The sequence below is a fragment of the Chenopodium album genome, chromosome 25 (genome assembly GCF_948465745.1).
Source record: "Chenopodium album chromosome 25, dcCheAlbu1.1, whole genome shotgun sequence".
Classification (NCBI taxonomy): domain Eukaryota; kingdom Viridiplantae; phylum Streptophyta; class Magnoliopsida; order Caryophyllales; family Amaranthaceae; genus Chenopodium; species Chenopodium album.
The window spans coordinates 14201513-14216909 of NC_137858.1; the positions used below are offsets into that span (position 1 = coordinate 14201513).

At 35.1% G+C, this 15397-nt stretch overlaps 1 protein-coding gene and 1 long non-coding RNA gene across 2 annotated transcripts; both read left to right on the plus strand.

The window, feature by feature from the left end:
• The first annotated feature begins 304 nt into the window (after positions 1 to 304).
• On the plus strand, positions 305 to 1814 carry LOC145613122 (uncharacterized). The gene is made up of 3 exons (XR_014106870.1): positions 305 to 379; positions 1482 to 1545; positions 1688 to 1814. It is a non-coding gene; the product is annotated as an uncharacterized LOC145613122 (long non-coding RNA).
• An 8619-nt stretch (positions 1815 to 10433) lies between these two features.
• Positions 10434 to 14508, plus strand: LOC145613742 (replication protein A 70 kDa DNA-binding subunit D-like). The gene is made up of 10 exons (XM_081668809.1): positions 10434 to 10440; positions 10584 to 10753; positions 11497 to 11764; positions 11841 to 11946; positions 12045 to 12142; positions 12255 to 12333; positions 12412 to 12523; positions 12625 to 12803; positions 12884 to 13004; positions 13516 to 14508. The coding sequence occupies exons 1-10, from the start codon at positions 10434 to 10436 to the stop codon at positions 14101 to 14103; spliced, it is 1728 nt and encodes a 575-aa protein (XP_081524935.1). The 3' UTR covers positions 14104 to 14508.
• The last annotated feature ends 889 nt before the right edge of the window (positions 14509 to 15397 follow it).

The window sequence follows — 15397 nt, forward strand, 5'->3', positions numbered from 1 at the left end:
GATGGCGAGGTTTCATGGAGCTGCTGGTGGTGTGGCTTTGGATGTCGTTGTTGCTTGCTGTAATTGCCGGTGCTATTTTAGTCTGAATGAGCTGAAGCGTGAAATCAAACAAATGAGGGAAGCAATCTGATCCCGATCAATAATTGTTCGATGAGTGCCATCAACAAATTATTACCATTTTTAGCTTTTATCTTCTTCATTTCGTTCTTTGTAAGGTATATGGCTTTGTTTTAAAATTTAACAATTTTTTCCCCGCTTCTTGTTGTTAATTGTAAATAGATAATAGTGTTTTTTTGTTTTGGCAGCTGTTAATTTCATGGAGTGGTTTGATGGAGCTTCTTTGGTCGCAGCTGTGGATCTGGTTATTGCTATGTGTGAGGTGTGGTTAGTTATTGTTTCGCATTTTTTGGCGAATTTTAGTTTAATTATTGTTGAGTTTGATGAGTAATGTGATTTGGTTGATTTAATTAATTAATTAGTTCATTGCTATGTTGTTTTAGTTTAGTTAGTTAATTAGTTCATTAGCCTAATTAAGTATGTTATGTTTTAGCTTTAGCTAATAAAATTGTGAACAAAAATTAATTTCCTGTAGATTTCTATTATGAATTAATTAGAGATTAACTTAGCCTCATTAAGTATGTTAATAAAAATTTGGCTTTGGAGGTTACAGTGGGAAAGGAAATTTGCTTTGGAGACTACACTGTTTAGATACAGTATTTATACAGGGAATTGTCTGGTACTGTATTGTGTATGTGTATATAAAATTTGACAGAGGGGTTTTAGTGTGTGCTTATTGTCTTTTTTTTTTCCTCCGAGGAGATTTAAAGATGGCTGTTTTTTGGTTATAATAATAGAAATATATTTAATATGTCCTTTTAAGTTGCATATCTATTATTTAATAGTTTTTAGAGGAGAGATATTTGTTTGTGGTGTACTGGATCAATTTATATGGTGTAGCTTTTTTGGCTAATAAAATATAATGGATATGTCCTTTGCTTTCAAATTCTATATTTATATGTGCTGCATATTTGGTTTGCCTTTTATTTCTTTTTGATTTCTGGCTTGCTTCTTCTTTATCTTGTGAGAAAAGAAGGTTGGTTTCTGAAACCTTGCTGCGGTGATTGTTTAGCTTGTAAATTTCTCATAAAAATGTAATATGCTTGCTGAAATTCCATATGGATGTCAATTGTACAGACAACATTGGATATTGACTTAATGAATCTTGAACTTTTACTCTACATGATCACCTGGACATATATTGATCTACAATTACTCACTTTACAATTATGATGTTCTTACAAATAATCTACAACGATTAATTGAAATTGGCTGTTTATGCATTTGTGTTATTTAAAGTTAATTTATGGAACCTTGGATTTGGTTAGATAGCTTATGTTTTTAATTTTCTGTGTTTTCTGTTTTCTCCTTTTTCTTTTCCTTATTTTCCCCCTTTTTTGAAAAATAAATGAAAAAAAAAACAGAAATATTGTAGGACTGTGCAGTTGGAGCTGGCTGTGGTGTTAAAATTGCTTGCTGCTATTGTTGGTAAGTTTGCTGAGTTCTTTTAAATTGAGATTTTACAAGGTGACTTAGTTTTCTTAGATATGCTAACTTAGCTGTAATTTGATTGTGGTTTTGGTTTAGTGGATGTGTATGTTTGTTTAATTTTAGTTTTTGCCGGTTACAGGTTATGACTATTCAGTCAAGCAAAATTGCCATTCCATTTCGACCTCTTTTAGGTCAATTGGTTGAGTGTTTAAATTTTCCTAAACCAATTTATGGTTTTATAGATAAGGATAGGAACAATGCCTGCGTTCGTATTAAAACTGAATGTGGGAAGCCTGAATTTGTATTTTTCGGTGGGGAGGCTAATACAGTTCAGGAGTCACAAGAAAGGGCTGCTCAAAAAGCAGTGCAAAAATTGATGAGCCAGTTTGGGGTGAAGGTGAGTGATTTTTCATCTGATAGAGAAAGGATGTATCAGCTATGCAGTAAGCTTTTTAAGCATAAGGTTGTTGAGTTATGTCGTGAGAAAGGAATAGAAATGCCTGTTGCACAGAAGAATTTGGGCAAAAAACCATCTGATGATGTTGTCCATGTGACGATTGATTTTGTGGGCTTTTTAGGAGTTGTTGTTACAAGGACTGGGGCAGAGGTGAGTCCATTAGAGACTATTTGGGTTGAAGATTTGGGTTTCGTGTCTTGGCTGACAGTGTCTTGCCCACATAATGGAGCTGAAATGGAATGCATCTATAGTGATCCTTGTCCTGAGGTAACTGGTGCAAAGGAAAAGGCTGCTAAAAGAGCTATACATTACCTGGTGACTAAGTATAGCCTGGAAATTGTCGATGCTAATTATGGTGCAGTTTCGGAGAAGAGTGTTGCTTGTAATGCTTTAAAGAGTAGGTTTTACCAGTTAAAGGAGCACTTGGCTGCCAGAGAAGAAAACTTTGCTGGTGATGAATGCTTGACTCCCACTTCTGAAAGGTTTCAGATACCTAAGGTTGGTTTGCCTCCACCTGCTCCAATGAAAAGACGCTCTGCTACACCATTAGATGCTGCATCTTCTTCTACTGTTAGAGTTTCGGAGCCTTTGGTTTCTGGCATACCTGAACTAGAGACTGTTTGGAAGCGCACGAAGTTTGCTTAGGCTATTTGGAGTCTTAGTTTAGTATTTTGGGTAGCAAGATGTTTGCCTGATTAAAGGTGTTTAGGTTTAGCATTGACATATGCTTAGTATTATTTAGATTTCTATCTTTCCTTTTGTTTTATTTAGTGCTTAAGTCTATGAATAGTTATGGCTGAAATATTTCATTACAAAATAGACTTGTATGCTGTAACTGAAATCTAATGTAATGTGTATTTCGAGTAATAAATGGACGAACTTTTGATTTGTATGTTGGTTCTAGAATATTTTATAATTTTATTGTTTATTGTATGGCTTCTTAATTTAATAATGCTCTTTCATGTTTGATGAATATGTTTAGCTTTCTGTTTTTAGAAGCAATATGAAATGTTTAAATATGGACTAGATTTATGCATTTCCTTTTCTCTTTGTAGTTTAAAAATATGTAAATTGGAATAGGTAAGATTAAACTTAGAAGAGGTAACAGGATGGGAAGGTGACGAATTTCAGAGGCTTTATAAAATGTCGAAAGGAAAATATTGTTAGTGATATGCAGAATTTCTTAAAAAGAAAAAAAGCAATGTAGTAGATTAATAGTATTCATTTTGTTTTGTTTTATGGCATTGAAAATAGGGGGCTTGATCACATTCAGGAATTATTGTATTGATGCTGCCTTGATCACAGGATGTTATGCAAAACAAATACTAGAACAGGTAAACATCTAGGTTGATGTATCAGGTTGTTGGAACTTTTGTAGATTTAATTTGCAGAACCTTTTAAATACCTGCTCGTTTTACAGACCCAAAAACATCTTCTGAATTGCAACTACGGAGAATTTAATATGTTTTCTTTTTACAGTAAATGACATAAACAGGAATCATCAGTATCTTGTGCACATTCTATGTTGAGATAGCTTGATCTGCACCAAAGTAATATGGGTATGTCTCAAAATTGACATGATGTTTAGGATGGATTTTTTTACGTATGCTCATTGCTATACTTATTTATGGTGTTTGTTTAGTGTCTAATTTGCTGAGTTACTGCTTTAAATATTTATATGATAGCTGAAGCACCTGTTAATTTTAAGAGACCATCAAGTAAAGGGCGGAAATCAAAGCGAATGAGTGATTTGATATCAGCTTATAATTCTTCTAGGTAAAATAGATGACTTATAATAATGGATTTTATTTTTTGCGAAGAAAATTCATAAATTTTTTATGCTTTCCACAGTCAAGCAGAACAATCAAATTCCAAAAAGGCGAAATCAAGGCCTTCAACATACACTGTACTTGAAAGTGGGTATTTTGCCTTGGTTTAGGTTTATAAAGTAGATATATATGTGGTGCTTTTTAATCGGACCTGGCGTAATTTTCTCTTTGTACTGCTACAGAAAGACCCGTGTCTCTTAAAATTGCACCATCAAATGCACAGAGTTCAAAGCAGCTAAGGGATGCTGCTAAAAGTAAGCCTTAGTCGTGATTTCAGTTAATAGAGTTAACACATATATGTTGTTGCACAATACAGTTATTCTAGATATCCTTTTATATTATTGCAGAAATCCCTGCGGCTACTATAGGAAAACCATTGCCTACGCAACCCCTAGAATTATCTCCGCCTACCTACTGTGCTAAATGCGGGGCTAAAAAGTTTGCGTTTGAAACCTTGCATTTCTGTTGTGGCAATGGTGATATTAAAATAGCTGCAAATGAATATCACCCTGAATTAGCGAGACTTTTTACTTCAAGGGATGAAGATGCTGTGCATTTTAGAAAGTATGCTCGATTATACAATAACTTATTTGCCTTTAGTTCCATTGGAGGTAAGACTGATAGAGAAACATATAAAGGTATATATGTCTTTAAATTACATGGCCAAATATATCATTCTGTACCAGAATTAATACCAGATGAGGATGGTCCAAAGTATCTGCAGCTTTATTTCTATGATGGCCAAAACGAATTGAAACACAGAACAAATTGCTTTCCTGAATTAAGACAGGATGTTATAGACAAATTAATGCAAATAACTAAAGATAATCCATATGCAAGATTTTTCAGATCTTTGAGAGAAGTAAATGTTGATGAAAGTACTAACATTATAATAAATTCAAACACTGTGCCAGATCAAAGGGTGTATAATGCTCCCACTTCAGATGAAGTTGCTGTTATCTGGCCTGATAGTGTTTCATCGAGTCAGAGTTCATGGCCACATATTCTTGTGACAGCAAAATCTGCAAAATCCCATCGAGTTGCCCATTTTTATGGGTGCTATGATCCTTTACAGTATCCACTGCTCTTTCCAAGAGGCGAATGCGGTTGGCATCAGGGTCTTAAAAAAACTTCTTATGGTGGAGATAGGCAAGTGGCAGCAGAACCTGATCCTATTCATTCATGTGCAGTGCACACTCCGGCAGATTTCCTGGATGCAGAAGCTGCTCGTAAGTCCCTAACAAGTCTATGGGATTTTTTGGGTTAATTACTTCTTTGCCTATGTTTCCTTAGAATTTGCTTAGTTTGGATTTTTTCTTGGATTTTAATGTATATAGGAGCTTCCGGAAGACATACCAAAGCTGATAAGAATATCTCCGCAAGGGAGTACTATGCTTATAAGCTTCAAATTAGACCAGGAAACATGCTGTTAAGAGCTGGGCGTGCATTTCTGCAATATATCACAGACATGTATATCAAGGTTGAAAATACAAGGTTAGATTTTTTCCGGCAAAATCAAGATACAATAAGAGCCGATCTTTATAAAGGAATTCTTGACACAGTGGAGAGCGGACAGACAAGTGCGGCTGATGTTGGTCATAAGTTCATTTTGCCACCATCATTTATAGGAGGCCCTCGTGATATGAAAAGGAGATATCTGAATGCAATGGCTCTTGTGCAGAAATACGGGAAACCTGATCTCTTTGTCACTATGACATGCAATGCAAATTGGCCTGAGATAAAAGCCGAACTAGAGCCTGGTGAGACTGCACAAGACCGACCGGATTTAGTAGCTCGTATATTTCGGGCAAAGTTAATTGCTCTGAAAAAAAAAATCAAGGAAGACATGGTATTTGGTAAAGTGGCAGCGATGATATATGTTGTAGAATTTCAAAAAAGAGGATTGCCACATGCTCATTTCCTGTTGATTCTGGAACAGCAACATAAGATGAAATCTCCTGCTGATTATGATAAGTATGTTTGTGCAGAGATACCTCCTGTGACTCAGCCTGAACTGCGTAAGATTGTAGTAAGGCATATGATGCATGGACCATGTGGCCAATTAAATCCAGAGTGCCCTTGTATGAGAAAGAAGGATAATCACTTTTCTTGTAAAAATGGATATCCAAAGCAATTCACCGTACAAACAACAACAAATAAAGATGGTTATCCTTGTTATAAGAGAACTGATACCGGAGAACGAGTGAAGGTCAGAAATGCTGAGTTAGATAATCGATGGGTTGTACCTTATAACCCTTACCTCACAGCACTCTTTGATTGTCATTTAAATGTAGAAGTTTGTTCAACTATAAAAGCGGTGAAATACTTATATAAATATGTCTACAAAGGGCATGATCGAGTGGCCTTCAATATTTCGGCTGAGGATAGAAATTCTGGAGATGAAATTGCTCAGTTTCAGTCAGGACAGTGGGTGTCACCGTGTGAAGCGGCTTGGAGAATTTTCGGGTTTGATTTATTTGAAATGTATCCACCAGTCTTACCTCTGTCTGTTCATATTCCAGACATGAATACTGTCTGTGTACGCCCGTATGAACGTCTGGATGTAGGTATTGCAAGCGGTGTTTATGCTAGGACTCAATTAACAGAGTTCTTCCGTATGAATGCAGCTACTGATAGTCTTGGTTACTTATATGGAGAATTTCCAGAACATTATAAGTGGGATGCTTCAGCAAAATCATGGTCCAACCGACAAAATAAAAAAAAGATGGTTGGGCGATTAGCTTTTGTGTCTCCTTCTGAAGGTGAACGCTTTTACCTTCGACTGCTATTACTGCATGTCAGGAGTCCAAAATCTTTTACAGACTTACGCACAGTTCAAGGTTATGTATGTGCAACTTTCAAGGAAGCATGTCTTAAAGCTGGCATTTTAGAAGAGGATGATGCTGCAAGCATTTGTTTGGCTGAAGCAACTGAAATTCAGCTCCCTGAGGCTCTACGCCGGCTATTTGCAACTGTTCTTATATTTTGTCAGCCGAGTGATCCTGAAGAACTGTGGCGCAAATATTATTCTGCATTGTCAGAAGATTTTGCACAAAAAAACTCTGGTGCAGAAGCCAAAATTAAAAAACTAACTATCAGATCAGTGGAGCAACATCTAGAGGCTATGGGGAAGTCATTATCTGCCTGTGGTCTGGCTGTTTTAATGGATGACGATGATAGCCAGATTAATAGAACAAAAGACATTCAAGATGCCTTAGATGCTCCAATTCCTCAGGCTTGTATAGACAGCCGTGGCCTACTAAATACAGCGCAGAAAGAAATTTTTACATGTATTATGCAGCATATAGTGGAAGGAAAACCAGGGGCATTTTTTGTAGATGGTCCTGGTGGAACCGGCAAAACTTTCTTATATAATGCGCTGTATGCTGAGATCCGCCTTATGAATAAGATTGTTTTACCTACCGCTACATCTGGAATAGCTGCAGCAAATATTCCCTCAGGTAGAACAGCACACTCAAGATTTAAGATTCCAATGGACAGCGATACTTCATTAGCCTGCAGCGTCTCTAAGCAAAGTAGCTTAGCAGCGTTAATAAAAGAAACAGCTCTTATAATATGGGATGAAGCATCAATGGCAAACAAGCAAAATCTAGAATCTCTAGACCTTTTATTACAAGACATATGTGATAGTGATGTGATATTTGGTGGGAAAGTAATTGTCTTCGGTGGAGACTTTCGACAAGTGTTGCCTGTTGTTCCTAACAAGACTCAGAGAGAAGCAGTCGAAGCAAGTGTAGTGAGTTCTTATATATGGCAGCATTTGAGGAGATTCAGGTTAACTGAAAATCTAAGAGCTAGGGAAGATCCTTCATTCTGTCAGTTTTTACTAGCACTGGGAAACGGTGAACTGCAGACCAAGGAAAGTGATTTTGTTGAGTTGCCGCCTCAGATAGTGCAGACTTTCCAACCTGATGCTGATCCAATAGAGAAGTTGCTTGAATCTTCTTTTCCAGAACTTGGTTCAGGTGCTCTGGATCCTCAAATCTTTTCAAGAAGGGCTGTTCTAACACCTATAAACGACGATGTTGACACTATAAATTCGTTCATGATTGAGAGATTCCCAGGACAAGCCATATCTTATACAAGCTATGACAGTATTCTAGATGATTGTGGCAGTGTATATCCTACGGAATTCCTGAATAAACTATGTCCGGGTGGAATGAGCCCTCACAATCTTGTGCTCAAAGAAAACTGCCCAGTAATATTACTTAGAAACCTCCTGCCGTCTTCTGGTTTATGCAATGGAACATGCCTTATATGTAAAAGGTTTTTCCCTAATTTAATTGAGTGCGTGATTTCTGTCGGACAATATCAAGGAGAACATGTATTTATACCCAGAATTAAACTCAGACCATCAAGTTCTCAAAAATATCCTTTCCAATTTCAGAGGAACCAATTTCCTATCAAGCTGAGCTTTGCAATGACTATTAACAAGTCACAGGGTCAAACTTTAGATCAAGTGTTAATCTATCTCCCTCGTTCGTGTTTTTCACATGGTCAGTTATATGTGGCTCTTTCACGTGCACGGTCTGCAGATAAAGTGAGGGTTATATCAGTAGCTCCTACTTTACAGCATTCAGAGAACTCTGTTAAAAATGTCGTATCTTATGCTGTCCTAAAGCTAGCAGGAGTAATCTAGGTGATTATACACCAACCAAGCTTAGTAAGTTGATTTTTCTCCGTGTCTAACTTTACTACATTGCAGGGCAAAAAATTTCAAGAGAAAGTTAGACAAACAAATTACTAATAAGATAAGCATTAAAGAGCATACATTTATAGGTGAACTAAGGTGATTTGAAGAGTTTCTTATATGTGATAAATAAAGACTGAAATTGTTTTAAAATTAATACTTGGTTACTTGGTCTTTGTGTTGCACTGTAAATTGTTCTTGATTAAAAGAATGATTAGACAATGGTAGGTGTAAGGTGCTACTCCACTACTCCATGACATTTTTTATGGGTAATTTGTCCAAATTTATCGAATTTGTTTGCCTATTAGTTATTGTACTATGTTACTTTGTGTTTTATGGTAAATGAAGCAAATTGTAATTTTGTATATGTATGCTGTCAATTACTGTAAGATACTTAGATGTGGGTAAAATGGATTTTTTCAAAGAGCTTGTCTTGTTGATTTGAAACTCAACCAAGTTTATTTAACTATATTTCAATTTCAGGTCCTTCAAAAGTTCAGAAGCGGCTCCAGAGCAATTTTGTGAGCATGGTTTTGTCATAGCTAAAGCACCCTGAGTTGAGAAATGCAGCTTAGAAGTTGTTTAGAAAGCCAGAACTTAATTCTAGACCTAATGTTTTCTTTCGAGAGTGTTGAAGCTGCAATAAAGTTTGTTCTTGCCAATGGTGAAGAGCCCGGTATAATATTGCACATGCAGTGACAAGCCAGGTATCATATTGCACATGTCATATATAAACATTTTGTGCGCTTCGAACCTCCTAAGGTTCGATAAAGAGCCTGAGTTTCATAAAGCCTGATAGAGATTATTAGCTTTGCCTCTATTTCCTATACACAGCTAATTTCCAGAATACGTCTCTGTCCTCTCACTCTCTCCTCTATTGTGGTGCACTCCGAGTTTCGCATTGAACCGTTATCTAAGCTTCCTACATTGAAACTTCTTGTGATTTGAGGTAAATTTTTATCCTTCTTTATAACCATTGAGTATGAATTTGACAATCTACGGTTTAATTTTACTCATATTTTCATTTAGTTGTCAGTATAATCAATATAGGTTTAATCTACGGTAAATTTTTATCCTTCTTTATGACCATTGAGTTTGAATTTGACAATCTACGATTTGAGGTAAACTTCATCCGCATTTACATTCAATGTAATGCATCTAAGATCTAAAAAAGCTATACTTTTGTGCTCAAGGAAAAACAGGATATTTGTTAATCTTTAAGATATATATTAGGATTGTCATAGAGTCTGCATTTAAAAGCCCAAAAATTATTGAAATGTATAAATTTTGTATTCAAACATGAAATAGAAATTGATATTAAGAGCTGTGGAGTGTGTATATATATATGTGTGTGTGTGTGTGTGTGTGTGTGTGTGTGTGTGTGTATGTGTGTGTGTGAAAGAAATGCTATGAAATATAGGTCTGCTTTGATTATGACAGATTGTAAAAGCCACTCCCTTAAAAAAAGGAAGATTGTAGGTCTGCTTTGATTATGACAGATTGTAAAAGCCACTCCCTTAAAAAAAGGAAGATTGTACTGCAATATTTTTACTACAATATGACTGTCTATTATATAAAAATAACATATTATTATTCTATTACTTATAAAGACAGTAAACTTTTGCAAGCTTTAAAAGCTAATTCAAAAGTACAGTAGGGAGTTGGAATTCTTTACCTAAAGTATGGAATGAACAGTACAAACAGTAAGAAGAATAAAAAATTAACATTTGCTATTCTGAACACTGTAACCAGAAGCTTCCCCAATTACTGTGTTCTATTCTCTATTTTAAAAATCTGTCCTGACTCATATAAAGGTATTTGCTCTTTTGCCTTTCGTTTTTTTTTTTCACAGAAGATATCAAACAAAGTAGCAGTGCCTTACTCAGCCATGGCAGGTATGGTCTCTTCTTTTACAGCTTGCTTACATTATCCTTTAGCTCAATTAATCTTAAAATTTAATTTTAAATGTTATAAAATTTAACATCATTAACTAAAACTACTACTATACAAAATAATATGAAACCATTTATACACACAGATCAAAAATACAAAACGGCTAGACAGAAGCCAGAGTATGTGTACTTGAATCAGTTAAATGCAGCAAGCAAGGCTTATATAGTAAGGGTAGTTGTTGCTGAAAAGGGGAGGGACACACTATCTTCCAAAAAAACAGTTAGATTCCAAACTTTACTTCTAAAGGATGAAAAGGTATGTATTTATTACTTCTCATACTAACTCTATTACAGTTATGATAGAATTAAAAGAATATTCCTGAGTATAGTCTAAATTATGTCAAGCATTATGGTAGGCTGTACAAAAATTAGACAAGCATATAGTGTAAATAGTTATGGTGGGCTATAGACAAATTATATCAACTACTTTTATAATAATCATGCTTATGCTATAATCATGCTTTTACTTATGCTATAATCATGTTCAGCTTAAGATGCAATTAAATAAAGTACACTTAAAGCTAAAGCATGAGTCAGGTGAACTTTAGTTTTATAATTATATCATCAAGCATTCAAGGTAATTAGATTATATCATCAAGCATGAGTCAGGTGAACTTTAGTTTTATAATTATATCATCATGTTCAAATTATATCATCAAGCATTCAAGGTATTTTTTTTTAAAAACTATATCGATTTACCTTACAATAAAATCTCAAAACATCTTCTAAATATGCTATTCTACAAAGCTTAATATAGTTAGATATTTTGAGTAACCTTCTTTTTGTCTTTTATAATGTAAAGTACATAAGTGCTAAAATCACTTTGTTTTAGCAAAAATTATGTTACAGAAAGAACGTGTTCTGTGCACTTTAAATCTCAAACATAAAAAGACTTATTCTACATGTAAAATATCAAAGCATGTATAGTTAATAATTTTAAGGAAGTTTATAATATAGTTATTAGGCACACTTACTTCATTATCATTTTCTGCTTTATAGGGTAATAGGATGCGAGGTACTTTATTCGGCGATCAAATTGAAGCATTTGAAGAAGCATTACAGTACCTAGGTGAATACGACATTTCTGCTGCACCTATTAAGTTCATTGACGAAAAATGGAGAACTGAACTTGATCAATTTCCCTACCAAATGACTTTTGGTAGTAGAACTGTGATCCAACCAGTTCATCCAGAGCTCGGACCAATTCTGCCTAACTATCAACCAATAGCGAGTATACCTCGTGCAATTGATCTTGATGAGAAATGCGGTATATTACACTCACATAACAGTTTCACAAAAAAATAAAATTAACAGAACATTAACAAACTTGTCTGAATTTACAGATGTGATGGGTGTGGTGTTATATGTGGAAGAAGAAGCAAGGAAAGTTGAAGCCAGAGATGGAAAGCGAGAAAGCTTCGTGCGAGAAATAGTAATTACTGATCAAAGGTTAAAATAAAAACAGCTAAATGTTTAGGCATACTCAAAATATTATTGGATACATGTTACAAATTGAAATCACTAACAATAACCATTTCATGTAACAGTTGTGATCAGCCGCTCACCATCTCACTGTGGAATGATCTAACTGCACCAAAATACTTTGACAAGTTAACTAATTGGGCAGAAGCATTCCAGGTTATAGGTTTCAGGGCTCTTAAACCACATACTCGCCGTAGTAAGACAAAAGCTACTGTACTTTAGTTCTTTGAATGATCTGTTGCTATGAGTAAATAAACACTATCTATTTTATTTAGGATTTTCAATGAATTTTGGTATGTCCACTCGAATAATCTATGAACCTGAAGGAGATCGTGCACGTGAGCTATCTGACTGGTAATCTCCAAAACTTAGCTAAGCAAAAACAACAACCTTTATAGTATGCTGATGGTCTCTATAATTAACAATGTGCAGGGCTAACCTCTTTCACCAGAAGGTATTAGATAGACAGGCTAGAATATTGGATGTTAAGTACCCAAGTGAAAACAAGAAAGTTGTTTCAATCGCTGAGCTGCGGCAGAAAAAGGTAAAAAATAGTTCATTACAGCCTCTCAGAAGTTCACAACTCAGTGGTACTTAAGTGTGCATGCTCTAACTGATATTCTGTAACTTATAATAAATTTGTAGCCAAGCAACACCATACAAGAAGAACTTCTATGGATAGAGGTAACTATTCAGAATGCAGAATTAGAAAAGGTGAATGCATATACAGGCTGTTCGAATTGCTGGAAACGCACCAACCTTCCACTGCAGAAGCGTTATTCTTGCACTTCTTGTTATAAAAAAGAATGCATCTGCACTGAGAGGTATAACAAATACTCTTTTTTAAAGCCAACCGTATCTGTTAATATTGTACCTAACAAAAATTACTTTGAATTTATGCCAGGACTACCTTTAAGTTTGAGGCTAGCGATGGCACAGGAACTATGGCATTCACCACATTCAACGATGACACTGAAAGACTGTTTAAGAGAAGTGCAGCTGAAATCTACGCCATAAAAGAAGCGGTAAATTACACTTACCATGTACCTAGCTTCTAATTTTCAAAACAGTTTATATATGCTTTGTAAAATTCCAAAGAATGCTCGAACGTTCAAACTTTATAAAATTATAATTAAAAGCAAGAAAATTGATAAGCTTAAAATTAACCAAATTCAATTTAACCAAACAAGAGCATAGTTAAACATAAGATAAATAAAGAATATAGATTTTTGAATAAGCAATCAGCCTTGACATGTCTAACGATCCAGTAAAGTTCAAAATGCCAAGCACACTTATCTTATACCATAGTAACATAGAACACAATCCCTTAATTAAGCATGAATTGTAGAATAACCCTGCTAATCAGTCTCACCTAAAGAGATATCAAAAAAAAAAGGAAGTAAAAATAGAGTAGAGAAGAAATATAGTCATCTAAGTAGATAATATTAGCATAATAAACAACCAAAGATATATATTATAACGGTTACAAGTTTGAAGTTAATACTAATGCTTGACATGATGATAAACACAATGCAGGATGATCACGATGCATTCAGGCCAATTCAAGACATGCTTAGCAACAAGCCGTTCTTCATTAAAGTAGGCCCCACATTGCATTTAGGCCAAAACAATGTCCTGGAATGGACTCTCAAGAGTATTGAGCTGAAGGAAGATCTTGAGACACAAGAAGTTCTGCAACCATTTGATAGCAGCTCCAACCAAGCAAAAGATGCCAATGAAAAAGCTAAACAGCAGACAATGCAACTAGCAAATCCTGAACCAGTCATTCCAACCCCAAACATGAAGGATTCTTCAGAAAAGCATACACAAGAACGACATTTCACTGAAACGCTGGAGTCACCTCAGCAAGATATTGAATCACTTAAGCGCAAGAAATCTTTAGGGAAAAGCCCTGTGCAATTCCAAGGTGACGAAAATGAGTCCCAGCCACCGCTATCACAAGTCCGTGCAAAGAAGAAACTTTGCTTTGGCGGAATGACTCCAGAGAAGCACAACCCAGAGATATCACCAGAAAAGGATCAAGCTCAAGATGTACCTGTGCCTCTGGAAACTGAGAAAAAGCAAGCCAAGCCTGTAATTGTGAAGACTGAGAAACTGAAATAATCTTCCATCAAATCTGCCACGAACAATGATCGTCTCTAGACTACAAAAAAATATATAGTAGCCTAATGAAGTACTGCAGAACAGAAATTTAAGGTGCACTACCTACACATCCTCTAAATATTAAATCTTTTGCTAGACTATAAATATATGGGCAACTATAAGAACTTTGCTTTTGCTAAATACTAAGCACAGTAAATAGTTGCCCAGGTATTTTATATAAAACTCCAGCATCATGTAGTACTTAATCTACAGCTTAGGTTCATAATTTCATGTATATAGGAGTAGAATGCTGTAGCAGTTAATCTTTTGAGGGTTTCCCAGGAACAGTAACAGCAGTTGTTGTTCCAGGGAAACACCGTACCAGGATAATGATCTGATGTATTGCTAAATTAAAGCAGATGTTAAATTATATTTATAAATATATAGTAGATTATATATGTTGCTTATATTCAATTTATTATTACACTCTTTTTCAAAGAACTGCATAAAATTATAAGAAATAGTCATTAATACAAATAATTCACATTAACAATAAACTTCAACAATTTTGAAAGCAGCACCTCCATAAGGTATTATGATACTGCAGCACAAAAAAGAAGCATGCATGACACTTATTCAGAGAGGACAGCCATTGCAATTTATCATCCACCATTCGTTTAAAGCTGTAACCATTCGTTTAAAGCTGTACCCATGACACTCTGCTAGCTTCTTTATATGAATACAGATATTAGTGAAGGACAAATGAATTCAGATTTCAAGGACAATATACTTGGTTTATTGATTTTATTTTGTGAACTGTAGCCATGTGAACTACAACATAAAGTAAGTTACTTATCAGCATTGATGTATCAATGCAGAGAAGACAAAAAAATAACAGAAGAAAAAAGCTTCCTCAAGTTTGGGCTCAAAGTTCTACCTTCCTCAAGTTGAATTTTACGATTTAATTGGGGTTAATGTGGGTATGATTGGTTTTTTTTTTTTAACATTTTAAATTAATGGATCATTTTGTTTTTTTGATAATTTAGGTGGTTTTGCTGGGGGTGGGAGTGGGAGTAGGTTGGGGAAGGAGTATGGGTTGGTTTGTCAGTTGTGAACGCAATTAAGCATTCAAAGATAGAATAAAGAGCTTGTCCATTGCTATATGCAATTATGCTGATAATCAATTTAATGATGATCACAAGTTGATTCATAGAAACTGAATTGGTCGTAGCTTTCATATAAATTTATTGGATAATCCATATAGTCTATTATATCACATTGCATTCATAGAAACTGAATTGGTCGTAGCTTTCAG

What these genes read in the sequence shown, in the direction of transcription:
- LOC145613742 (XM_081668809.1), top strand. An exon ending in AGAAGCATTCCAGGTTATAG is followed by an intron (nt 12,143 to 12,254) that starts GTTTCAGGGCTC and finishes TATTTTATTTAG; the next exon opens with GATTTTCAATGAATTTTGGT. An exon ending in GCACGTGAGCTATCTGACTG is followed by an intron (nt 12,334 to 12,411) that starts GTAATCTCCAAA and finishes AACAATGTGCAG; the next exon opens with GGCTAACCTCTTTCACCAGA.